Source organism: Eurosta solidaginis, chromosome 2 (genome assembly GCF_040869045.1).
Source record: "Eurosta solidaginis isolate ZX-2024a chromosome 2, ASM4086904v1, whole genome shotgun sequence".
Taxonomy (NCBI): Eukaryota; Metazoa; Arthropoda; class Insecta; order Diptera; family Tephritidae; genus Eurosta; species Eurosta solidaginis.
In genome coordinates this window covers 247,893,243-247,919,552 of record NC_090320.1, presented here as the reverse complement: position 1 = coordinate 247,919,552, position 26,310 = coordinate 247,893,243, and the positions used below count along the sequence as shown (strand labels likewise).

Sequence of the window (26,310 nt, the reverse complement as noted above, 5' to 3'; positions counted from 1 at the left end):
AAAAAATAGTTGATATTTAAATTTCGTTTTGATAGTAGAAAGGTGGCAGCACAGCTTAACGAACCCTAAAAAATTCGAAAAGCACAAAAGGAGTGCCAAAAATAAATAAATTCCGTATATTAATTGCTTTTAAAAGTCATTATTGTGCAAGTTTTTACATATTTCAACAAAATGTAAGTAAATGCGGTAATAAGTATTAATTTTTTTTTTTTCTCTGTTGATATCGCAGTTATTATTGTACCCCTTAATTAACCATCAAATTGAGAAATAATATCATGAGCCAAGTCTGGGGTTAGTCGATACAGCTTTCGAAACTCCGTTGCATTCAAATGGAATGGGTCATCTACTTCTCTAAGAAGGTGTCTGTCCACTGGCGATGGACTTAGTAATTTTTCATCTTGTGATAAAACGTAAGCCAAGTACTCAAATGCCATTTGATTTACAAATAAAGCAGCTTGTCGTGTTTGAAAGTATTTAATTAAAGTTCCGATTTTCTTTTTTAACTAAAATTGCAAGAAATATAATTTTCGTAATTTTTAACGCAGCCAATTTACTTGCCATTTATTTAACAACACAGCTGTATTGGAATTCACTAACTTTTTTAACGACATTTGCCATCGCTTTATTTGCGAATCGATAACTATAACGAAAAGAAATTAACACCGCATTTACTTACCTTTTGTTAAGATATGTAAAAACTTGCACAATAATGACTTTTAAAAGCAGTTAGTATACGGAATTTAGTTATTTATCACATTCCTTTTGTGCTTTTCGCATTTTTTAGGTTTCGTTAAGCAGTGCTGCCACCTTTCTACTATTAAAACGAAATCTAAATGTCATTTATTTCGAGTCGTTAAAACTAAGTTAGTGAATAGTACATTCGATAAGGCAAGCGAAAAAATCCTTAATTAAAATCTCGACAAATCGCATCGTTATTGAGTTAGTGAATAGCAATATCGCTATCGTCAGTTCAAAATTCGACAAATCGTATCGTTAAAAGTCAGTGAGCACCCAATCAATGGACATCGCATATGCGTTTGCGCTTAAATTATGTAATTTAAGATAAGGGCAGAGAGTGTTGTACGCATAATTGTGCTAATATATAAAAAAAGGAAACATCTTCATTAAATACAAATATCAAAAGCTGTCTAGTGATACCATTTGTAGCGAAGCACTGCATTTATAAAGGGTGTATAATATTTTGACCTTTATCTCCAAAAGTTAAGGAGCGTCCTTAACACCGCCCGAATTAGACTTTTCTGCGGTTTACTGCCATAGGCATCATTTAACCTAAAATGTCTACATATTACATATCTTCCTAATATGTCCTTTCCTTTAATTTTCAGGTTTTCCAAAAAATATGAGCTTCCGCTTCTCGTCCAGAGCGTTGTAATGAACATTACCATGTTTCTTATGATACATTTATGCGTCAAAGTGAAACGTATGAATGCAACTAAAAGGGAGCACACATATTCCGGTAAGTAATCTGCTGTTGTTTTTCCCTGTGAAAAATTATCAATATTAGCCGCGTTTTTCTGACACGCGTATGCGTTTGCGCTCATGTTTTGTATGAAGGGACAAGCGCACAACACTTATCTCAAAATACAAAGTTTAAGTCCAAACGCATATGCAGGTAAAAAACGCGGACTTTATATAGCACTAGCAGAGTACCCGACGTCGTTCGGGTATAAATAAAAGCAGTACTATATAGACTAATATATTAGACTAATCCCAACCCCCATTTGTATGGGAGATGCCACGCCCCTTTTTCGCTATCCCCAATTTTTCCCGAGGGGGTAGGGATTAGTCTTATATACCTAGTCTTATATACCTCCTCACCTAATTTCAGTCGTCTAGCTTTAATACTTTCAGATATATTGACAACGAAAAATTCCAGTTGTATGGGAGGTGCCACGCGCCCTTTTTCGTTATACTCAGTTTTTCTGGAGGGGATAGGGATTGGTCTCATATAACCACTCACTTAATTTCAGTCGTCTAGCCTTAATACTTTCAGATATATTGACTACGAAAAATTCCAGCTGTATGGGAGGTGCCACGCCCCATTGTCGAAAACTTTTTTTTATATAGCCTACCATAGATTGACGCACTCAGGGTATGTCATGGCAAAATTTCGTTCGATTCCATTTTGCGGTTTAGGCTGCAAACATACATACAGATATACTTTCACAAATATATAGTAGATTCCATTTTTGGTACAGAACAAATCGTAAGAAATTTTTACTATTGTGTGGAAATTTCCAAACCAGTTTTAGAAATTTACGTTTAAAAGACTCATAGTACTTCGATAAAAATTTACAACAACCAGCAAATATGATATTTATTTGGGAAAAAATTTTATCGCGTGGGCATGTACGATATTCAGTTTTAAATATCTTCATCTCCTATACGGCAGAAACGGACATCCTTAAATTTTTGAACTGTTTCGAAGTAGCCCAAAAATTTACCTCGAAACATTTCCGAAATGATAATGCTGGCAATAGAGAAATAGTCCAGAGAAAACCTGAAATGATCTATAGATGTTTCTAAAATTATCTCAAAATAATACAAAATTATCTATAAAACCAATTTCAAAACTAATGGGTGTACGTACTGAAATGATCCGGAATAGTTACGAAATTGCCCGAAATAATCTAAAGAAAGTCCTGAAACAATCCAGTCCCAACATTATACCATAATGGTACCAGAACTATCCTGAGATAATCCTTTGTATGTGAAAATGTCTGGATGTGTGCTGTGTGACTTATTTGGACCAGAACGGCTAACACAATTAGATGATAAATTAGTCCTTAAGGATCTACTAGATTAATTTTGTTTAAAAAGGCACTTTTTTACGAAACGATCCCTCAATGGTCTTGAAATAGTTTTGTGAAATTATTCGGCGTTAGTTCAAAATCCGGGAAGCAATCCTGCAATTATTTTCAAAACTATCAGGAAGTGGTTCCGAAAACCATCCCAAAACGGTTTGCGGTTTTTTCATGTGGACTTTGGTTTAGTCTTCCAAGATGAGATGTATGAGAGGCTAGGTATATGGGCTCATTGAAAAAACTGGACAGGTATAAAAGCAAGATTTTAAACAGAATCAAGATGCATCGTAAGTTCCACGTGCGAATGTTATTGTTAAAGCAGTTATCAAAATAGATTTCATTATTAATATTAGAGAAAATTACCAAGTTTACAGACAACGATGGTTACTACGACATGTTTCTGGAGTCCACTTCTTCATCAGCAAGCTTCTCGGAAGGTGAATATTGAATTCGAAATCTCTAACATTCATACTTTATACTAGTGTAAAGGCAGATTTCTTTATCCACTCAGCCATATGAATGCCCCGCTGCTCGCTTTGGAATTGATCTCTAAGTATTACCTCTTTTGTTACAATTCCTTTTTACACCATTAAACCTGATGGTGTGGAATACTTATAGGCACGCTTTCAAGAGCTTAGAAACATTTCACTTCTTCATTATATGTTGAAACGTTAAACTTAACAAGTGTGCGAGCGTTTCATAACGTTTTTAACGTTAACGTAGTGGTTTTGTTTCGTGGCGAATCGAAATTATTTCGTTAATTTAATTTTGATTTTCAACAAAGCGAAATGACATTGTTTCGTTTGTTGAGCATCCTTTAGCAGGATACATAACAACCGAATCTGTCCTTCCAGCATTAAGATGGATTACACTGCTGAGTATATTCAGTGCCGTAACTTCATTGGTAAAAAATATGAGGAGTCTGGTAACGCCCGGATAGAATTAAAAGAGAATAAAAGTATTAGGGAAAAAGAGCAATGGACCGATTTGAAATGAAAATAAGAAGCGGATGTTATACCTCTCTACAATAAATATCATATCTATATATGGGGTATTCCATCCCATTTCTACCAATTTTGAACCCGACCCCTTTAGAATTGGCTGAAAGTTTTTTTCTTTTTCTAGCTTACGAAAGACGTTTTTCAGAAGTTTTTCAAATTTGTTCATCCAACTCAAAAAAAGTTATGAATTTTTAAAAAACACCGTTTTTGTTTTCAAAATGCTATAACTTTTTCAAAAATTGACCGTTTGGGATCTTTTTTTTTTTTTAATTTGGTTTTAAATGTACTTTTCGGAAAAAATTCAAAAAAATGTGTAAAGTTTTTTTTTGTAATTTTTCAGTTTTTCGAGATTTTTTGAATTTGGCCCTTTTTTTTCTCATAAAAAACTTCAATCAATTCTGCAATCATCCCCACTAATCCCGGAGTGGGCCGAGAATTTTTTTTTTTTTTTATTTAATTGATCTCAAGGCCGGATTAAATAAAACGCTTTTATTTGGTTTTAATTTAATTTAATGTCAATATTTCGACCTCAGTCTGAAGTCATCATCAGGACTGCAAAAAACAATACGTATTTATAACAAACATATGCACCTAAAAACATTAATTAACATATATCATATCAACACAACTTACATCTTAAGCTGCACTTGCAAGACTAACATTTAACAAAACAATTATAAAATGAAACAGCGATTGATAATCTAAACAGAGAGTATAAACAAATGAAAGAACCGTAATTGTAAACAAAAAACTTTCAAAACAACAAAGTAATAGACGGAGAATACATAAATGCGTGGTCATCTCAGCATTACAATTTCATTCAAAACGAAGACGAAGCCTTTATATTTGTGTGGTGGGTAAAAAATGTGTCACGAATGTTTGTTGTTCCTGATTAGGTTGCGGTAGACATGTGAACAATTCGCGATGTCCGTTTTAAAATTCATCCTCTTATCATTAGGGGTGTCCACTATGTGTATCATTTCTAACATGAAACGTTTATTATAATTTCTCTCCTTTTCTAAAATAGCGACATTGTCAAAGTCCGGGTAATGTCCTGTATCTTGGCAGTGCGAAGTTAAAGCTATTTCGCAAAATTGTCCGCAAAATTGTTCCTTAAGATTATGTTAGATTTGTGTGCGGATATCCTTGTCTTGAGTTTTGCTTTTGTAGTACCCACATATACTTTCTCGCATATCTGGGACCCGTCACCATTGCAAGGAATCTTGTATACAATATTCGATTTTTCTTGTGTTGAGATTTTATCTTTTAGATTACTGAAAATTTTCCGTAGTGTGTTGTCATAGGTGAAAGCTAACCGCACGTTTTCTTTGTCATACATGTTCGAATATCTTATTCTTTCTGATAATCTCGGGACATATGTTGCAGACTTGTATATCTTGACGTTTTTAGCTTCTTTATTAACGCTATCACTGCGTCGGGAATAATAATCGCGAATTATTTTCTTGGTTAGCTCTGTGGGAAAGTTGTTGTTTTGCAAGATCTTTTTAATAACTATAATATTTTTCTCATGGTAAATACTGTCGCTGATGGACAAAACTCGTCTGACAAAATTATTAGCAGTGTTCAAAATAAGTCTTTGGGGAATATTTTGAATAAGGTGCCACGATTTTCACACTTTTGTTGATTTGTAGGGGTAGAGGGGGTCCTAAAAATCACAAAATTATCGTCCGCAACTCTAGGAAACTCTTAGTTTATGAAATATAAGCATTTTAATTTTCAAATTTAGTAAAATTTCAACTTAAGTCCTGCACTTAAAATTCGGGTGGCACATGTCGACAACGGTATCAAAAGACGCGTATTTGCGTCAAGATTCAGAATCCGAAAGCAGAAACTATATTTTTTATCTCGTTTAAAAGTTATTCGCGGAAAACACGTCGGTACTATTGTCGCTTTTTTCCATTGTGAATGATGACAAAGTGTGATCACTTATCTGTCAACTGCCTGACAGGCTGTTCATTATGGCTACTTTTCAGCGTTTTGACAGGCTGTTCAATATGGCGGCGCCTATCTTCAGCGAGTGATAGAAAGAGATACAGAATGAGATAGCGATAGTCAAATACGAATCAGGTGATCCAATCACTTTGGAATTTTGACGTCTATGCAGAAGTGATCACACTTTGTCATCATTCACAATGCTTTTTTCGTTGTTGCAATTAAACAAACGAAAACAAAAAATAGTGTTGCCAGCCCCGCAACAATATCTTTTTATCTTGGTAGAACATTATAAGGTGGTGGCACGTCGCCATAAATGCAAACAAACATACGGAGAATTGACAGACGAACAAATAGGTCTAAGCGGAATGTCTGCCGTGTGGATTTTGGGCAGCCCATTAATTCGGGGCGGGTTTGCTGTTTTACAATTAAGACGGAATTTTTCTTTTAGGTCGATGGATTTGTTGTTGTACATTTTTCTATTATTTCATTATTTTTTTGTTGTAGCCTACTGGTGGGGTCGCGCTTTAACACTGTATGTGGAAATATCATTAAACCCAAATAAAAGCGTTTTATTTAATCCGGCCTTGAGATCAACAATAACAACAAAGGTATATACTAACGGCCAAAAAAGAAAATAAATTATTTATTTAATTGAAAAAAAAAAACTTTAAAATTATTTTGTATTTTTTCCGAAACGTACATTTAAAAACATATTTAAAAAAAAAAATGATCCCAAACGGTCAAAAATTTTTTCAAAATATTTAAAACTTATTTTGAGTTGGAAAACGGTGTTTTTTTCAAAATGCTATAACTTTTTCAAAAATTTACCGTTTGGGATCATTTTTTTTTTTAAATATGTTTTAAAATGTACTTTTCGGAAAAAATAACAAAAAAATTTTAAAGTTTTTTTTTTTTCAATTAAATAAAAAAAAATCTCGGCACACTCCGGGATTAGTGGGGATGATTGCAGAATTGATTGAAGTTTTTTATGGGAAAAAGGGCGAAGTTCGAAAAATCTCGAAAAAATGAAAAATTACAAAAAATAAACTTTAAAAATTTTTTTGAATTTTTTCCGAAAAGTACATTTAAAAACAAATTTTTAAAAAAAAAGATCCCAAACGGTCAATTTTTGAAAAAGTTATAGCATTTTGAAAACAAAAACGGTGTTTTTTTTTTAAATTCATAACTTTTTTTGAGTTGAATGAAAAAATTTTAAAAACTTCTGAAAACGTCTTTCGTAAGCTAGAAAAAGAAGAAAAACTTTCAGCCAATTCTAAAGGGTTCGGGTTCAAAATTGTTCGAAATGGGATGGAATACCCTATATACATATGTATAAAACACTTTTTTGATTGTTTAATATTTCAGCTGATGAACTACGTCTACCAAAAGTAACAACCGACTCAGATACAGTCGGTTCAGTTTCCATCGATGCTGATGGACTAAAACGAGCCCGCTCCAGGCACTATTTGAACGGTAAGAAATTTAAGCTCTAAGCGGTTCTCAAGAAAACTTCACGTTATTTTATCGTGCTTTATATTTTCGATAAAACTTTAATATTAATATTCCATTTCAGATCTCGATTACAAATATTTTTGGAATTGGACCGATTTCCAATCGTATGTAGATTTTATGCTCGTTGTTTGGGCAGTCGGAGCAGCTATCACATATCTTATGTTATCGGTTAATTGGTTTATGGAGTCAATGGGCTTTTGTGCTGTATTTACAGAAGCTATGTTGGGTAAGGCAATAAAAAATTCTGATTTTAAGTGAGTAGGTTTTAAATATCTATGTACCTCAATTTTTTGCGTTTTCCAGGGGCTCCACAATTCGTGCGAAACTTTAAAAATAAGTCCACATATGGCATGAGCATTCAAATGGTCATCATGTGGACGTTAGGTGATATGTTTAAGACTGGATATTTTATTGTTAGGGAATCACCATCACAATTTTGGATATGCGGTACTTTACAGGTGAGTCTTCAAACCTTTGCATTTAAAACTTAAAAGTCAAGGCGGATTGAAAACTAAAAACATTAAAAACAAGAAAAGGTGTCTAAGTTCGGGTGTAACCGAACATTATATACTCAGCGTGAGCTTCAATTGCACATTTCAGACAAATTACTTTTCTACATAACACGTGGCACCGCCTGTTTAAAAAAAATGTATCCCCATTTCCTCTTACAATAAAACTTGTTAAGTGAAATATCATTGATTCAAAATTATTTTTTGCTAAGTTATAGGTTATTATTCTAGTCTTCGACCCTTTTAAACTTCTTTTGAATCTAAGTTGCCGCGGTCTTTAACCGATCCCGTCTATTTTACTAGAAAGATTTTCTACTTTGGTGTTAATTCGTTGTAGTTCTATAAATAGAACAAAGCAACAACACTAAGTTTCTCCGAAACCGCCTTACCAACGCATAACTTTACCATATAACGCCATACGAAGTATGGACTATGAATAAAGAAAAATATACAAAGAAAGCAATTGGGATAAGGATTACAACAAGTAAGGCATGACGTGGCTAAATGCGTTTGTAACACTTCAACCGTCCTAGGAGTGCGGGTTCAAATCCCACTCCCGGGAGAAAAGGCTTGAAGAGATTTAAAAGGTATAATCGAAACAGCTGTCGCCTTGTCCGTCCTGATGTCACTTTGTTTAAATTTTTCCTAAATTATTAAATAGATTTTCTACTGTAGAGAAAATTTGTGTACCCAATTTTATTACGATCCGTTAATTTTGCTTCGAGTTATGGCTCCCGAAACATAGAAAATTGCTTAGTCATAAAAGGGGATCGGTGCCACGCCCATTTTTTAAAATTTGAAGTTTTTCTTATTTATTGTTATAAATCCACCTGGGAAATGAAATACCATTGTTATAAAGCTCTTTTTTGCAAAGATATAGCTTATTTTATTCGTCTACGACCCATTTAAAAATCTTTTATATAAAAGTGGGCGTGGTCCTTAACCGATTTCGTCAATTTTTCTTCAAAGCATTCCTTATAGTAACGGCAACCTGTCTGCCGAATTTTGTTACGATAGGTTTAACGATTTTTGATTTATAATTAATAATATTTGTAAAATTGATTTTATCACAAGTGGGCGGTGCCACCCCCATTTTAAAATTGTTTTTCAAATTTGGTCTTAATATTAGTCCACACGTCAAATTTCAACATTCTAGGTGTATTATTTACTAAATAAACAGGTTTTTGTGTTTTCCAAAATATTATATATATATAAAAAGTGGACGTGTTTATCATCCGATTTCGCTCATTTTCAATACCAATCTATTCGGGGTCCAGCTAAGCTCGTGAACCAAATTTGGTGAAGATATCTCAATATTTACTCAAGTTATCGTGTTAACGGACAGACGGACGGACATGGCTCGAATCAAATTTTTTTTCGATTCTGATGATTTTGATATATGGAAGTCTATATCTATCTCGATTCCTTTATACCTGTACAACCAACCGTTATCCAATCAAAGTTAATATACTCTGTATGCAAAGCACGCTGAGTATAAATAAATACCAAATGGCAAGAAAGTCGACCTTCTATTAAAGATATTGTCATAAAGTTTATTGTTCATAGAGCACAGAAGCATGGAATGTGACGAAATAGTAAAATAGTAAAAAAAAATTTTTTAAGTTAAACAGTTTTATTGAAAACAATGCTTACATTAAGTAATAATAATAATAAAAGCTAGAAAATAATTAGATAGGTCCTAGGTACTAGTATTCAGACTCCTCATTAATCTAGAGCGTTGATCAGACAATCTTCAAGTTTTTAGTCTTTATTTAATTGCCTATTATTTCTCATTCTATTTAGTTTATTTAGTGACTCATTATTACAAGGACTCTTTTCTTACAATTTGTTACAATCTAAGTCCTCAATACATAATCCTTCCAAAGACTTTACTAAACTCAGCACCAGGAATGCTTGTCCCTCCTCGAACTCTAAAGTATTTTGATGTCACTTCTACCGGACTGTATGTAAGTTTGTTCCAAATATGAGCCAAATCGAGTATTTTTCATATCTCGATCCTTGCCGAACCTAGCGTAAGTTTTTTTCCTTTTTGTAAAGCAATTTCTATTTCTGTATGTAATACATATCGCAAAGCGATTTCTATTTCCGTATGTAATATATGTTCCAAATATGAGCCAAATCGGAACACAAATACGATTTTTTAATATCTCCATCCTTGCGCCACCTGGCGGCGATATTTTTTAATATGTCGCTTTCTATTCTATATAAGCCTGATCAGAGCACAAATGTTTTTTTTTAATATCTCAATGCCTGCGCCACCTAGCGGCGATTTTTTTCATAGGTCGCTTTCTATTCCTGAGTGTAATATGTGTTCCAAATATGAGCCAAATCGGACCACAAATACGTTTTTTTTTAATATTTCGATTCATGCGTCACCTATCTGAGTTTTTTTATTTTATTATTGCATTGTAATCGGGTTGTGAACTATATTTCATGTTTCAATCTTGTCGCTTATCGGCAAGTTACTTAAATTTAACTATCTCTAGTTAAGTTAGAATTTTACTGGAGTATAGTAATCATTCAGATAGCTTCACGTGACACTTTCGTATTCACCAACAAACCATCACCAACTCCCAGTTAAATCGATTACTGTAAATGTATTTGGTAGTAGAAAACGCAAAAATATATTGTGAGTATACAAAAATCAACAAAACAGCTGACTTTTTTTATACTTTTACATTCGACTTTCCGACAGCTGATGCTTTATTTAGGCCCTAAGAAATGGACTTGTTAAGGTTTTAACGAACAAGAGTTTCGCCATATAACGCAATAATAACTTTTTATCGATATTCTTTAATTTATGACCAGCTAGTCTCGCTAAATAATAGACGCAAATTTAAATTTTTGTACGCCATCATAAGTTGTGAAGCCCTTTTTCTTCCTTTAAACTCAATGACGCATAGTCATAGTCGAAATAAAATAGGTTTTAAATTTAGTTGCGACTTTTTTCATTTTCTATGAGTTATGTGTCAAAAAAGCTGGAACTAAAGTTAAAACCTATTTTATTGTGACTATGACTATGCGCCAATAAAATTGTCACCACGTAAGGCATGTCGAAGCTAAGTGACGGCCTAGAAAGTTTAATGTGGTCATACTAATCGTTCCCGAGATGGTCGGGCAATACCTCAAAACCTTCGGCGGGTGTTGTTGTTGTTGTTGTTGAAGCGATAAGGTTGCTCCCCGAAGGCTTTGGGGAGTGTTATCGGTGTGATGGTCCTTTGACGGATACAGATTCGCCAGAGCCTCGTCTGTTAGTGAAACGGGATTCGCAGCGGACAGGTATATACCTACCGCGAATATAGTCTTACCCCCTAGCCCGCTGGGGGCTTCTAAATTGCTTCTACTGTAATGTTCGGCGGGTGTCTTTGTCGTTAATGCGACAACAACAACAGCTTCTGCATTTAACTTATTTAACGACATTGACCAATGTTAGCGAACCGATAACCACAAAGACTATCAACCCCTTGTATTCCACCGATAGCTGATGTCACTTGTAATATCTTGAATATTTCAATAAGATTTTTTGTCTGAATACAACCAGTTTATTGAATTTTTGGTTGAGTTCATTGCCCACAGTTGATTTTCAGAGCATTCGCTATCGTAGCTATTCCCCGACAGGTGGCGCGCTGAATTATGGAAGTTTTTTCCGCTGGCAACGCGGCTTGCTATAAACACAGCTAACTTCATTGCCAAGCCTTTTTTGTTTTTGCATTTTCCATGCTGTTTGCTTTTTACTTGGCCTGGAAAATTTGGCTATATAAACTGAACCATCTATGAAGTAACTTTCTTTCATTCCACGTTTTAAGAGCACAAGGTTAGTTGTAAGTGAAAGTTGTTTGCAAGAATGTGCTTGCCTCAAAGCGAATATCTTAAAATAAATTGAATTTTTCTTCGTCGCCATTCAGGTAAGCTTAGACATCGCCATTTTACTTCAAGTTTGGTTCTACCGAAAGAACACAAAAACACGTGAGTTGCGTCGTGGAGATTAGCAGTTTGCCCCCGAAGAACAACCACAAGATTCGCAAATAAATCCACATGAACTGAACACACAAATTAACATTTCGGACAACAATCAATCTCTTGCTAATACCACCACAAGTAGTGGTGACGACCATCTGCTTACAGCTAGTGCTGATGATGAACATTTCAATGACTGTGCAAATAGGGAATATAAAAAGTATCATGATAACCGAGCCTTCCAATATCTCCACCATAATAACAATACATTAGCTAATAAAGATCATGGTGGTAGGGGTGTAAGCAATATGACACCCGATGCGGAAAAAGGTGATGACGCGCTTGAATCTATTATAGTGATCAAAAGGCCCAGGAGCTTAACACGTAAATCGTGTGATCGAAACAAATCAAATTCACCCAGCAATAAACGCCATATAGGCAGCAGCGATAGATGCAGAAAGCGTAGCTGCCGTTGTCAACATGGTGATAGAATACGGCAGCGTCATAATGTCACACAAACACCTGATTCTGTGCTAAGCTGTAGTCAATTACATAGCTGTCATAGACATAATAGTGCATTGGACTGCTGTGGTAGTCATAAAAGCGGCAAAAATCACTGTGGTCTTATAAATGATGATTTAAAAACTAATGAAATCACTTGCCACTGCCATATCACCCATCACTGCCACCGTTACTCGTCCGTAAGCATTGGAAGTGGCGTAGTATCTGGTGATGGCAAAGAAAATGAGCAGAAATTAAGTGAACAACGTCGTCAGCACCACAACCATCAGCATCGCCACGAGCATCTGCACAATAATCAACATGATCGGCGTCATCCCCCCTTACCCTCAGAATTCCAAACAGCAAATGCTAAATACAACATCCGCCATCTTCCAGGTTATAATAGTAAGTCTTCCTATGATTCAAGTGATGATTTGCATCAATCAGATTTGGATGCTGCACAACAAGAACGTTTACAAGCAATAGCTGTTGAAATAGATGCAGCCACAATGACTGAAGGCAATACCAGCACTGCCACTTCGAATTTTGCATATAAAATCCCAATGGGCAATATGACAGCTGCCATAATAAAGGCACCTTTGCATGATCAGTGTGAAGGTGGTAGCAGACATCGACAAAAACATACACGACGTCGTTGTTTGGATTCAATGTCCTCTATTAGCACAGACGAAACGGACGAATTGTCGCGTAATATTTGTGACGAACTGGATGATAAAGAAACAGGTGAGCTAATATGCACGTTTGTTATTGTAGTTTATATATATGATCCTTAGTCGGAAATAAGTACTTAGTGTGTATGATAGTACATACATTTTGGGGTAGTACAGAATGGGATTGGTTTTTATAAAATAGTTAATTCTATACAACACTATGACATACGAGTCCAAAAATATCGAGAGAGGTGTCAAACGACGCGTCTTGACATCAGTATTAATAATCTTAAGCCTTTTATCTCGTTCAAAAGATGTTAGCGAAAAACCGAAAAATTACCCGCGGATCCCTCCGAAATGGACTTGCTGCCAGTATTAAATGTTTAAGTTCGGCTATTATTTGACTAGCATTTTGTGCTTATTATGAATTGAAAGAAGAAGAGTCCATAGATAAACTAGGAAATGCAGATATCGCACACCTAATCAAAACAGCGATCATCTCAAAATAAGGCAAAGTATAGAAAACGCTAAAAACTGGCTGCCTTTCCCATAGCGACATTGTAATTTCTAGTCTTTTCTCGCTGATTGATGGGGGTATTAGCAAATAGAATATACAATTCGAAAGGTTTGAATTGAAGAGCCTAAGCAGAGGTCAAAAGCCTCCTACCCAGCCGTTTTACCTGATGTGCGAGTACTGCACTGCTGTACTTTCAGGATTATTTGTGCGCTTCTGTACTTTATACACAATTGTGTTTGCATGTACTTGGGAGTTAAGAGCAATTTCGAACGTTACAGCCAGTATTTTTTAGGTAGCTGACAGTTTGTGTCGCTAAGCCCTCGACATGCATGTGGAATAATTGCTATTATGCTATATCTGTTCCGCATACATTTCGCAGTGTACGAAGACGAAATACGGTAAAGACTAGTATAAGTTTCCGAGCCTGTTGCCATTGTTGTACAGTTGTTGTGCATAGGAAACAATGTTGACTGTTGTTGGGGAAGACAACATCAATGTGTAAAAATTTAACGTGAAAGAGTATAGCACAAACCCTTTTGGCAGTCCCGTTTAATGCTTCTATGGTAGAATTGTTTATTTCTAAATAGATTAGATTTAGATTAAAGTGAAGGGGTGATTCTTCCATTTGTCCCATTGCTGTTCATTTACAAAATCGCATTGCAGTTCCGACCGGGAAATAAGCCCCGATTTCCGGTAGCTTGTCTACCGAAATGAAGCGTAACGATGCTTGGTAATGTTTTTGCGGACACGACGACAAGCGAGCCGACGCCGATCTTATGATGTTACAAAACTGACGTTCCATAACGGACATTAGTTGGTATGAGATCGACATCGAAATTAAGCCCCGTCAATTCTCTACAGCTCTTCCACATAGCTTTTACGGAAGTAATGAAAGCTTGTTGAGGGGATTATGAACAAGTACCAGGCCTCCACAGTAAGCATTAGCATTGGCTCTCTGTGAACTCAGTTTATAAATTTTGCGCTGTCGGTTGATATATACCAGCATATCCCGTGGAAATAAATGAACATAACGTGCTGAATGCCGTTGCAGTTATGCGCCTTACAAAGTGTATGCATACACCATTTTTATTCAATTGGCTGGTTGTTTTACAAGAGACATCTCATATACTTAACGGCAATCCTTTGGAGCGGATATTTGTTGTAACTGATCTATGGGTTATTTTTGATCCGAAATTAAGTTTTATCATACATATTTCAACCACTATAAACTGGTGTACTAGGATTTATTAAACATTGGGCTAAAGAGTTTGATGACCCTTAGGTTAGGTTAGGTTAGGTTGCGAGGGCAGAGCTGGACACTATGGTAACAGCTCACTACTTAGGCGGCCAATGGGCCCATTGCTATATACCCTATACGGTCTCAAAGAGGACCCCTACCCTGGCTAAAGCGGGAAGAATCACTTCATGGAATTAATATACTTTGCTAGAGCCTTGACTTCATAACTAGGGATCTCATCAAGGTCACGTAGAAACGGTTTACCAAGGATGTCCCACCTACGCCTACTATGCGCTGGACACTGACAGAGAAGGTGCTGGACACTCCTCGTCTGTACATCTGCAGCTGCGACAATAGTCGAAGGTCATTACCCCCATTCTAGCACCATGCGTGCCTGTTAAGCAATGCCCTATTAGAATCCTTATCAGGGACGATAGAACTAAAAATCAGAAGCGCTCTTGTGCGTCCTTTGTCATATGAGGGCCAGGTTAGCCTGGATGTCTCACACGATGATATTGCTGACCATCGTATATTTGCATTTCTTATAGTGCTTGTGTTCACACGAAGCCTGAAAGTGGCCATGGGTATGCCTACCGAATCATTTCATATGGTCGGTGGTGCCTCTTCTGGCCAGCTCGTCTGCTTTGCAGTTGCCTTCAATAACCCAGTTAATAATGTTTTAAATTCCAAAAGGAAAATCTTAGACTTAGTTTTTACAGATGACTCTGCGGGTATTACTCTAACCCGAACTCCCCCATTATCCCTTCCTGAAGACCCTCTTCATCCTACGCTTGAGATAGTACTGGATGTTGTTCAACCTGTGATGCTCGATGTTTCTAAGCCCAATTCCCGACCCCGGTCGAGATGTTTTTCAAAGACGAATTTTAGTGAACTCAATAATTTGTTTTCTGCCCATGACTGGTCGAGTCTTTATGCGTGTACAGACGTTGAAACAGCGACTTCCTTGTTTTATAGTTCTCTTGATGCTTTGTTTGAAAGCTGTGTCCCCCTTCGTTATTCCAGTACCTCCACGGGTAAACCACCTTGGTTCTCAAAGCAACTATTAAGACTTGATAATATTAAATCTAGACTCTATAAGCGTTTCAAAAGATCTGGTAAAGCTATTGATTTATCTAAAATTTAGTGGCGCGCTCCAATTTTCATCGTCTTAACCAGCAGTGTTATAAAGGTTACTTATCATGTTGCAAATTCCAATTTACTAATAATCCGAAACGTTTCTACAGATTTGTTAATTCCAAAAGGAAAATTTCTGGTTGCCCATCTACTTTTATTTATGGGTGCAAAAACGCAAATTCTGATCACGAAATCGCTGATTTATTTGCTGAATTCTTTAAATCAACCTATTCATCCCAATGTGTCCAGTCTAATCTTTATCCATATTGCTTGGAAAGTTCTAATAATATTTTAAACCCATTTATTGATAAAGATACTGTTCTTAATAAACTTCTTGCATTGAAACTGATATCTTCGCCGGGTCCAGATGGTGTTCCTAGTTGTGTACTTAAGTACTGTGCTGTCAGCTTATCAGAGCCTATCTTTAAATTATTTAAACTGTCTCTGGAATCCGCATCATTCCCATCTATTTGGAAACAATCGTTTATTATACCTTTGCATAAAAAAGGTAGTAGGTCTAATATTGAGAACTACAGAGGCATAGCTAAGCTCTCAGCTATCCCTAAAACTTTTGAGCAGATAATTACATACCAGCTTCAATACTTGTGTAGCTCTTTAATATCACCTTGTCAACATGGTTTTGTTCATCGGAGATCAACTACTACCAACTTGCTTGAATTTACGTCTTTTGTTATGAATGGTTTTTTAGTTTGCAAACAAACAGATGTAATTTACACCGACTTTAGTAAAGCATTTGACTCTGTTAATCACGAGCTCTTAGTTACCAAACTTGATCTTCTGGGTTTTCCAGCGCCTTTATTAAGTTGGATTTTATCTTGCAAATAGGACTCTGCGAGTTTTCTTTAACAATAATCTTTCAAAGTCGTTTGATGTAACTTCTGGCGTGCCCCAGGGGTCCATTACTCTTTAACCTGTTCATTGACGACTTACCAAAGGTTATATTACATTCTAGAGTTTTTATGTATGCAGATGATGTAAAACTTTGTTACACATATCTGCCTTCGAACTTGTTCTGTTTTAATCAGCTTCAGGCCGATCTTGACTCATTTCAAAGCTGGTGTATTGCAAATTTACTTTTTTTGAATTACTCTAAATGTAAGCAAATGACTTTTCACCGTGTGAAGCCGGTCCTATCATCTTATACACTTAACGGCGACCCCTTGGAGCGGATATCTATTGTAACTGATCTAGGAGTTATTTTTGATCCGAAATTAAGTTTTACCACACATATTTCAACCGCTATAAACAAAGCAACTGGTGTATTAGGTTTTATCAAACGTTGGGCTAAAGAGTTTGATGACCCTTATTTCACAAAGATCCTTTATACCTCGCTGGTACGTCCTATTCTCGAGTACTGTTCATGTGTCTGGTCTCCGATCTATCAAATCCATGTTGATAGGATTGAGTCGGTCCAGAGACGGTTTTTAATTTTTGCATTACGAGGTCTCAACTGGGAATCAAGTACTCATCTTCCACCATACAGGAATAGACTTCTTCTAATTAATTTGCCATCTCTAGAGAATCGTAGAGTATTACTTGGCGTTATGTTCATTCACAAGCTCATCATTGGTGTGATTGACTCCCCTGACCTAATCAGTCAACTAAATTTGCGGTTCCTGCTAGGGCGTCCAGGCATTTTGTGCCTTTTCATTTACCTCTATGCCGGCAAAATTTTGTTAGAAACAGTCCCCTGCGCCATTGGTGCTCGCGGTACAATGATTTGTATAACTGCATTGGCTTTGTATGTTCGTTTGCTGCTTTACATACTGCTATACTCTTATGTTTAGCCTGATATTTTAATTTTATTTTTTTTCTTATACAATGCGATGTCAAATGTTTATAACATACAAATTTTCTATGTACCTTTTTTGAATTTTTTAATTTTAAGAATGGCTCTGTATTTTACATATATATCTGTCTATTACAATAATTAGTCGACCGCTTTGTGTTTGCGTCGACTTTAAATAAATAAATATAAGGCTGATGCTGAAGTGCTGAGTGATGACACTTATTTCACCAAGATTCTTTATACCTCGCTGGTACGTCCTATTCTCGAGTACTGTTCATGTGTTTGGTCTGCAATCTATCAAATCCATTTAGATCGGATTGAGTCGGTCCAGAGACAGTTTTTAATTTTTGCATTACAAGGTCTCAACTGGGAATCAAGTACTCATCTTTCACCATACAGGAATAGGGTTCTTCTAATTAATTCGCCATCTCTAGAAAATCGTAGAGTATTACTCTGCGTTATGTTCATTCACAAGCTCATCATTGGCATGATTGACTCCCCTGACCTAATCAGTCAACTAAATTTTGCGGTTCCTGCTAGGGCCTCCAGACATTTTGTGCCTTTTCATTTACTCTATGCTGGCAAAATTTTGCTAGAAACAGTCCCCTGCGTCATTGGTGTTCGCGTTACAATGATTTGTATAACTGCATTGGCTTTGAATGTTCGTTTGCCGCTTTATATACTACCATACTCTTGTGTTTGGCCTGATATTTTAAACGAAATAAATAATTAACTATTAACCTCGTTGCATGCAGTTCACGTGTTCCCCCTACTGGGCATCCGGCTCATTTATGAGCACGTCGCGTCAGCCCCCTTATGAACACCGAGCACATTTCTGAGCACCTCGCGTAAGCTACCTTCTGAGCTCCTCACGATGGCCCCCCACTGGGCACACTTATTACGTATCTCTTTTAAATTCTATAAACTTAAGAATGGCTTTGTAATTACATGCATATCTGTTCTATTACAATACTAAGTCGACCGCTTTGTGTTTGCGTCGACCTTAAATAAATAAATAATTAAATAAAAAAAACAACGCTGCAAACTTTTAAATATTTATCTATTATTTGATTAAGAATGATTTTTAATGTTTGCTTTTCTATTGAATTTTTTGTTTAACAGTGAATACTAATAAACTTATCGAAGGGTCGAATAACGCCCACCATGGACTATGGGGTAGCAGAGATATAAACGGTAAGTTTCTTAAACTTGGATTAAAAAAAAGAAAAACTATTAGCTGGACTTATTAGAGCATTTGTCGTAAAATAACTCACACATTCTATTTTATATACTGCAAACCTATTATACAGTCCTTGTTGATGATATCAGGTTAATGCAATTAATGTGTTAATTTAGAAAATTTTTCAAGTTTAGAAACCAAAGTTTTATTTATTTATATTACATAATTATATTTGTTTCTTTTTGAAATACATAAATATTTACATAACACGGAAAACTCTTTATTTTTAGATTTATATGATCGGACTGAAATGACAAAATCGGACAATCGACGCACTGAAGACGAGACAAAAACACCACAACATCTAATTTGCTGTGATGGTTCCATGTGTTGCATAACAAACACCGGAGTTATGAAAAATAAATGTACATCAGCAGCGGCACATAATGAATGTGTCAAAATACAGCGAAAACTATTTAAAGCAAGTGCTACAGACGACTGCTGTAGCACATGCTCACATTGCACCAATTGTTCCTGCTTAAATGCAGATGCCACAAGTTGTAGTAGCTTCGATCATTTGGATGCCGATGAAGAATTTGACGATCGGCAAATGACGACATCACATGAACTAGTTGTGGCAGCCGAATGTCATCGGTGTAATATTCATCGTAGATCAACATCGCCAACAAGCGAAGAAGCAGCTGATGCGAAAGAGGAGGAGAATGGTGACAGTATTGATAAAAATGAAAAATTTACTATGAAAACGCAAAGGCCAAAGAAAAGCAATGCCATTACGGACAGTTCAACGCATACGAGTCGGCGCAGCAGTGCAAGTTTTTGCTCATGCCATTCGGGCACATGTTATTGTTGTGAATGCAATGCAAATGCTGATGCCGGAGATGATGATGACTGTGATACTGCAACAACTGGGCAAATGCGCACTGCACGTGATACATCTTTTACTCCATTAACATCTGCGGCTGCTACTACTGCTGATTTCGATGTTGAGCATTCGAGTACATTAACACCACTAACAACAACAACTTCATCAATTGCCACAACACCTGGCGCAGAAGAGGCCGATATAACGTTGCGTAGCATGAACAACACCTTAACTGAGGACGCTGGTTCTTCGCTATCGCAATCTGCTGAGTATTTTTCTCTCTCGTCAAGCAATCGGCAAATCCATGTGTCACCTACTGATGCATCAGTGCGTAGATCACATAAATTGCATAGTGAAAATGGTAGTGGCTGTGCAATGCCAGATAATGATCGTATTTGTCATTTGGTTGATGTAAATGATGATGAAGTTGCAAAAACAGCCAGTAGTAGAAAACCCTGCAAACATTATATCAAACACCATCGCCATAAACGCTCCACTTCACCATTGGATGGTTATTTATGACGAAGTGTTTCGCTGGTCGCGTGGCCAGCAATTGATGTGAATTCGCTACTACAGCAGACCATACGTAAGACAGCCGTTTTGGAAGAGATTTCAACATCAGTCGCACGTCAAACGTCTAGTATGCATGGTAAGTAAAAATTAAAAGTTTGGTTGCGAGCGTGATGTTTACTATATCCAGTAGTGAGTTAATGAAGCATACAATTGTTTATTTTTAGGCATGTTGTGAGCATATTTTTGAAACTGCTTGCAAAAAGCATTGTTAAAAATATGGAAAAGATACAGAAATATATCAAGAGTATGTGCTTAATGTCGATTTTTCCGCTTCCTACGGCAGCTGGTTCTATGTATCGGGGCCACTCAGGATTTTTCCCGACCAAGAACTGTTATTTCAGTGCAATGTTGTGTCCCTCCCACAAATTGTCATTTTCAACGCGGATCCTTGTAGCAGGACTGGTTGCTACTGCAACAATAACGTAGATTTCTTTTTCAAATACCTTCAAACTCTAAACTCGCCGTAGAAAAACAAATTATTTTTAATACGTTGGCTTAGATTATTTTAATTAACCCTTTCCCACTAACATCTCATTTACCCAAACTAAACATTTTTTAAAATATTATTATTGGCCTTTAATCTTTAAAATTTATTAAACTATTTTATGAGCTCGAGGCGTTATCCAAATAAAAAACGCAGTATAAATATTTTATATTTGTATTTTTATTTAATATTCGATATTTCGACTTCAGTCTGAGGGAGTCTGTATAACATACTCAATTTTTCCTGATGATGACTTCAGACTGAAGTTGAAATATCGAATATAAAATAAAAAACAAATGAAGGGCTTAGAACCAAAAGGATCTAAGTAACATCGACGTTGAATTGAGATAATTAAGGTTAATGTAAATTATTGTAAATTCTGGGTAAATGCGTTTGAAATGATTCCTGTTTAAATGAATGCAAGTTAGTCAACTAATTCAAAGGATGTTTACTGCAGATGGAAAATAACTGTAAATTTTCAAAAATTATTGAAAAAATTTCCAAAAATTATTGCAATACAATTTCGAACGTTGATTGCTCGGCTAAAAGAACATGTAGAATTTTTTCGAGTATGCAGTCTTGTAGCCCGTTTAATTTTAGTATAATAAAGTGCTAAACTTAAGTTCGTAGGAAGTCTCGCTGATTTTTGACAATTTTTTTTTTTTTGGATGCAAGCGCACTTAGACCCTTTTGGCTCCAAATTTTATTTTGTCACTGCTATACGATGATGTATTTTCATGTAAGCCTGTTTTTACATTAGTCAAGTTTTGAACCCATTTTTGTTTTAATCTGTTATAATTATAAAACTGCTGACTCACGAGTTGGAGCATTTTTTTTTGTAAAATATATTGACCAAATGCAAGGAAAGGGTTAAGACTCCTTTAATTGGAGCACATGCAAAAGGTTACGTAAAATTGTGTGCAGATTTCCAAATTGTACATCCTTTTATTTTGTTTCCGGGAATTGTTATCGATGTTGATAGTTCAAGCACAACATCTCGGGAACAATTTATTATGACCACATTGAACCTTCTAGGCTATGCCTCCCCCTAGTTCAATGGAACTTGGGGTCACCAAAGCCTCGGCTGCTAAAGAAACAGGATTCGCCGCGGGCAGGTGAGGAGGTTTACAATTTGGTTGGAGAAGCTATAAATTGCGCTGGCAGCCCCTTAAAGGATTGCATTTCGCAATCCCTTGAATCATTTGGGTATTTTAGTTGCATACCTGCCGCGGGTATATTTTAAACCCTCTTAACCCACTGGGGCTCTTGTATTACTCCATCGTACAAAGGTTTTACGAATTAAGTTAGGTTGAACTGGCCGGTCCATGAGGACCTCACATAGACTGAATAAGTCCGTAGTGTTACCAAAAGTTTGTTTTAACGACCAAACTGAAAAACCCTATCAAAAACCAGGACCTATGTTATAAAATAACTGCGCCTTTTGGCATATACTAGAAGCTTCCTAGGATTTAAGCCACTTGCTGCTTCTAGATCTGTCAGCTGTATCACTCCTAATAGCTGGAGTCTTAGCCTGGCAAGCGCAGGGCAAGAGCACAGAACGTGCTCGATGGTTTCCTCCACCAGCTCGCACTTCCAACATCTGCTATCACTGACCAAGCCTAATTTAAAGGCATGTGACGCCAGAAGGCAGTGTCCAGTCAGAATACCCGTCATGAGTCTACAGTCCTCTCTTTTTAATGATAGAAGCAACTTTGTTAGTCTAAGGTTGTAAGACCTGCACATAATCTTCGACGCTTTACAGCCCCGCACTTGAACCCACGTCTTTCCTGTTTGGTCGATCATGTGCACCTCTCGCCTTCGCTTAATTTCGCCCAATCTAATTGGGACGTCTACGGAGCAAGCTTCAAGGCATGCGCCCTTTTTAGCTAGTTCATCCGTTTTTTCATTCCCATCTATTCCCATATGCCCTGGGACCCAATATAGATGTATGTTTCTCCCTGTCCCGATTCTCTCCAGGGACTGCTTACACTCTTAACATGCATTTAGATGCTGTGCTATGCGAGATTATTGCCTTAATTTCTGCTTGAATGTCAATATAAAAGTTAACACAATTGCAGCTTGGGCTATTTTCTTCCAGGGATTCTTCTGCTTTGGTTACGGCTACTATTTCCGCTTGGAAAACGCTACAGTAATCCGGCAGCCTGTAGGGTCTGTTTATTTCCGGATCAGCACAGTATACCGCAGACCCTACTCCTTCCACTACTTTGGAACCATCTGTGTACACATGTATCGGCTCGTCCGCCATTGCGACAACCTTCCACCTCTATTGTGGCCTTAAGATCGCCCTCGAAGCGCAGATTGGGATTCAGGTAGTCTGTTCGTCTTGTGATTGATGACGCTATACTACTATGGCCGTATGGTCGGCGTGTTGAATTAATCCAAAGATTTCCAATGTCGCTTAAATTAATTTAGCCAAATAAGAATTGCAGTATTCATTCGCTTTTATTAGAAAAGAAAAAAGAGTGCTTTACAAAAGACCGATATATGTATAACTGGATCAACTAACTGAACTAACTTACAGCGCAAAAACCTGCTGTGTCATATATATGTATGCATAAAAAAAAGGATTCCCATAAATGTTGAAATGGTATTTGACAGTGATATCTCAACACTCAAGCTGCCCCGAGGCACCGAGTTTGGTTGCAGTTGTTAACGCTATGTTCTTTGCTACCAGGTCTACAGGTGGAATGTGCAGAATGATATACAGTGCAGCTGTCGGGGTTGTTTTTAGGGCTCCCGTAATGCTAAGCATTAATAGTCTGCATACCCCCTCTAATTTTTTCAGGTAGGCTGCTTTTTGTGTGGCTTTCCACCAAACAAGAACTTCATAGTATAGGATATGGCTTACAATCGCTGTAAAAACCCAATGAGAAAGAGAGGGCGATAAGCCCCACGTACACCCCAGCATTCTTTTACATGTATAAAGTGCCGTTGAAGCCTTCTTCACCCTCTCCTCCACGTTGAACTTCCATGACAGCTTACTGTCTAAGATGATTCCTAGATATTTTGTGCAAAGTTTCTCCTGTAAGGTCACCCCTCCTAACTTAGGCCTGATCCAATTTGGGATCTTGAACCTCTTTGTAAACAAGACCATATCCGTCTTATCCGCGTTGACTTTCAACCCGACTTTTGATGCCCAGCTATGAATATCCCGAGCGACCGATCCATCAAAGAGCTAATCGCTGGAAGGCACTTTCCACTTATGACAATTGCAACGTCATCCGCGTAAGCCGTAAGTTTTACGGGTCCCTCATCAAATCTTCTGAGCAGTTGGTTGATGATAAGCGTCCACAGCAGAGGTGATAGCACCCCTCCCTGCGGCGTTCCCCTGTCCACTGATTTCGTGGCATCGTATAATCCAAATTGTGATGTAATCTTCCTCCAATTTAACATGCAGCCGATCCATCTGGTTAAGGCTGGATATAATTTAATGTAATTAAGACCATTCATAATCGCCCATTTAGAAACATTATGGAAAGCCCCGGCAATGTCTAAGAAGACTCCTAGAGCATATTCCTTACATTCCAGGGCTTTCTCTACGCTTATAACCACCCTATGCAATGCGGTGTTTACCGACTTGCCTTTGGTGTACGCATGTTGTGTTGTGGAGGTCAGCTTTTCACCCACGTTGGACTTTATGTACACATCTAGTTACGAATTAGTAATACATTGTTTTCACAAAAGCTAATCAGCTAAGCAAACTTTCTCAGATTACAAAACATGTTGTTGTTGTAGCAATAAGGACACTCCCCGAAAGCCTTGGAGAGTGTTATCGACAATTTGTGGGAAGGACGCAACAATTTAAATGGGGTTACACTGAAATGACAGTCCTTGGTAGGGAAAAATCCCGAATCACTCCGGTACATAGAACCGACTGCCTTGGTAGGTCCTTTGCCGGATGCAGATCCGGTACCAAGCCCGACCATCTCGGGAACGATTTGTTATGGATTACAAAACATCATTAATTTTATTACTACTGGGTATAAAAAATATGGTCCTACTAAAATGCATTGCTTCAAGCGTATTAACATTTGTTTCTCCTTGTATATAATAAGTTCATATTATATTTTAGCCTTTGAATAAATAAGTAAATCTCCTTGTTGTTTCTTTGCAGTTCCAGAATCACAGCAACTATCAGCAATGGGTACACGGCATGGTAGCAATGACAGTTCCACCGCTACATTGACACCATCAATTACAACAATCATTAAATATCCACCAATGAATAGCAGTAACAGGACAGCTTTACGCACACCACAACAAAAAAATTCGATGCAATCACTAAATGCTGTTACAACTGTAACAACAATTTGTGGTAGCAATGGTGCGGCTGTTGTCACCACAGCATCTGCACCATGTAGTGGGCGTGCTAAACGTACTTCAAAAATTTCCGCTGCAGCAACAGAAGCATTTAGTTGTGATCCGCTGCTTTTCGCACAGGAACGTCGTTCAACAGAAATCATCTTATAGCCATGTTACGGTTTGAATGAAATATCAAAACTATTGCCAGTACTAAAGGCGTTGACGCCTAAATTGCCATATCTACACTATACTTATATAACAATATAAATTAAAATTATGGTAAGGCGTAGTAGTATTGTTATTATTGTTCTAGTTGAAGAAGGCGTTTATTTTGTAGTTGGCCTTATGTTGTTGTTGCTAGTCAGTATGTTATTTATTAGAAAGTTTTTGAATTGACTTGGCTTGATGAATAGTTGAAAAGTTCTTTTAATATATGTATCTACAATATTATCATATATTATAATATCTCAATTATCTAATTATCTGCTATATTAAGAATCTTTATATAATTACGCAAAAAAAAGATCTACGCACACAAAAGTTTAATGATACCAACTTGTTAGGAAATTTTCAAGTATATATGAATACTTTATTATTAAAAGGGCAAATGTCGTAACTTTTTTCAGAAATAGTATTTTGGTTGCAATGTCGAATTTTTATTAGCAAATATTTATTGTTGAAACGCTACATATCCACATTTACCATATACGATTTTGTAGGCGCTGGAATTTTGCGTTTACTTAGAATTTGTTTCATTTAAACGTCCGCTGAATAAATGTTTGATTTAAAGTACCAGTTTTGTTTTTACAATTTTCAAAATATTTCGAGGTGTGTGGGTCATTCAACATCCAATAACTAAAATGTTACCTGGTACTGCAGATGACCTTCTTTCGAGCGGCGTTGTAGTCAATCAGCCTCAACCTATTGAGAGATGTTATATCGTTTTTTTTCTGAATTTTCTAACTGCGGGACCAAAGACCCTTTTCTTGCCCATTCTGGCGTTGAAACCTGCAAATTTTACTTTAATATCAAGCGGGGGTTAGTCAGTCTCCGTGTGTCTTCTAGTTCTCATAGAAGCATCATTCATCCTTGTCGTTTATACATACATATATATTGAAATACCTTTCACGAAAGTATTTGGCATCTCGGCTCTGAATTTTGGGTTTGTTCATATAGCCATTGTGGTGACGTCGCAAGGCCCTATGGTGCCCCTTTG

General features: G+C 36.7%; 1 protein-coding gene across 1 annotated transcript in view; it reads left to right on the top strand.

Annotated features, from left to right (window-relative positions):
- LOC137240800 (serine-rich adhesin for platelets) overlaps positions 1 to 25,886 on the top strand; it is a 160,289-nt gene extending 134,403 nt beyond the window's left edge. The window contains 8 exon segments of the mRNA XM_067767559.1: positions 1,347 to 1,477; positions 7,148 to 7,255; positions 7,356 to 7,520; positions 7,598 to 7,752; positions 11,730 to 13,026; positions 18,774 to 18,845; positions 19,122 to 20,363; positions 24,931 to 25,886. Coding sequence (XP_067623660.1) covers positions 1,347 to 1,477; positions 7,148 to 7,255; positions 7,356 to 7,520; positions 7,598 to 7,752; positions 11,730 to 13,026; positions 18,774 to 18,845; positions 19,122 to 20,363; positions 24,931 to 25,262 — 3,502 coding nt within the window. The 3' untranslated portion in view covers positions 25,263 to 25,886.
- The last annotated feature ends 424 nt before the right edge of the window (positions 25,887 to 26,310 follow it).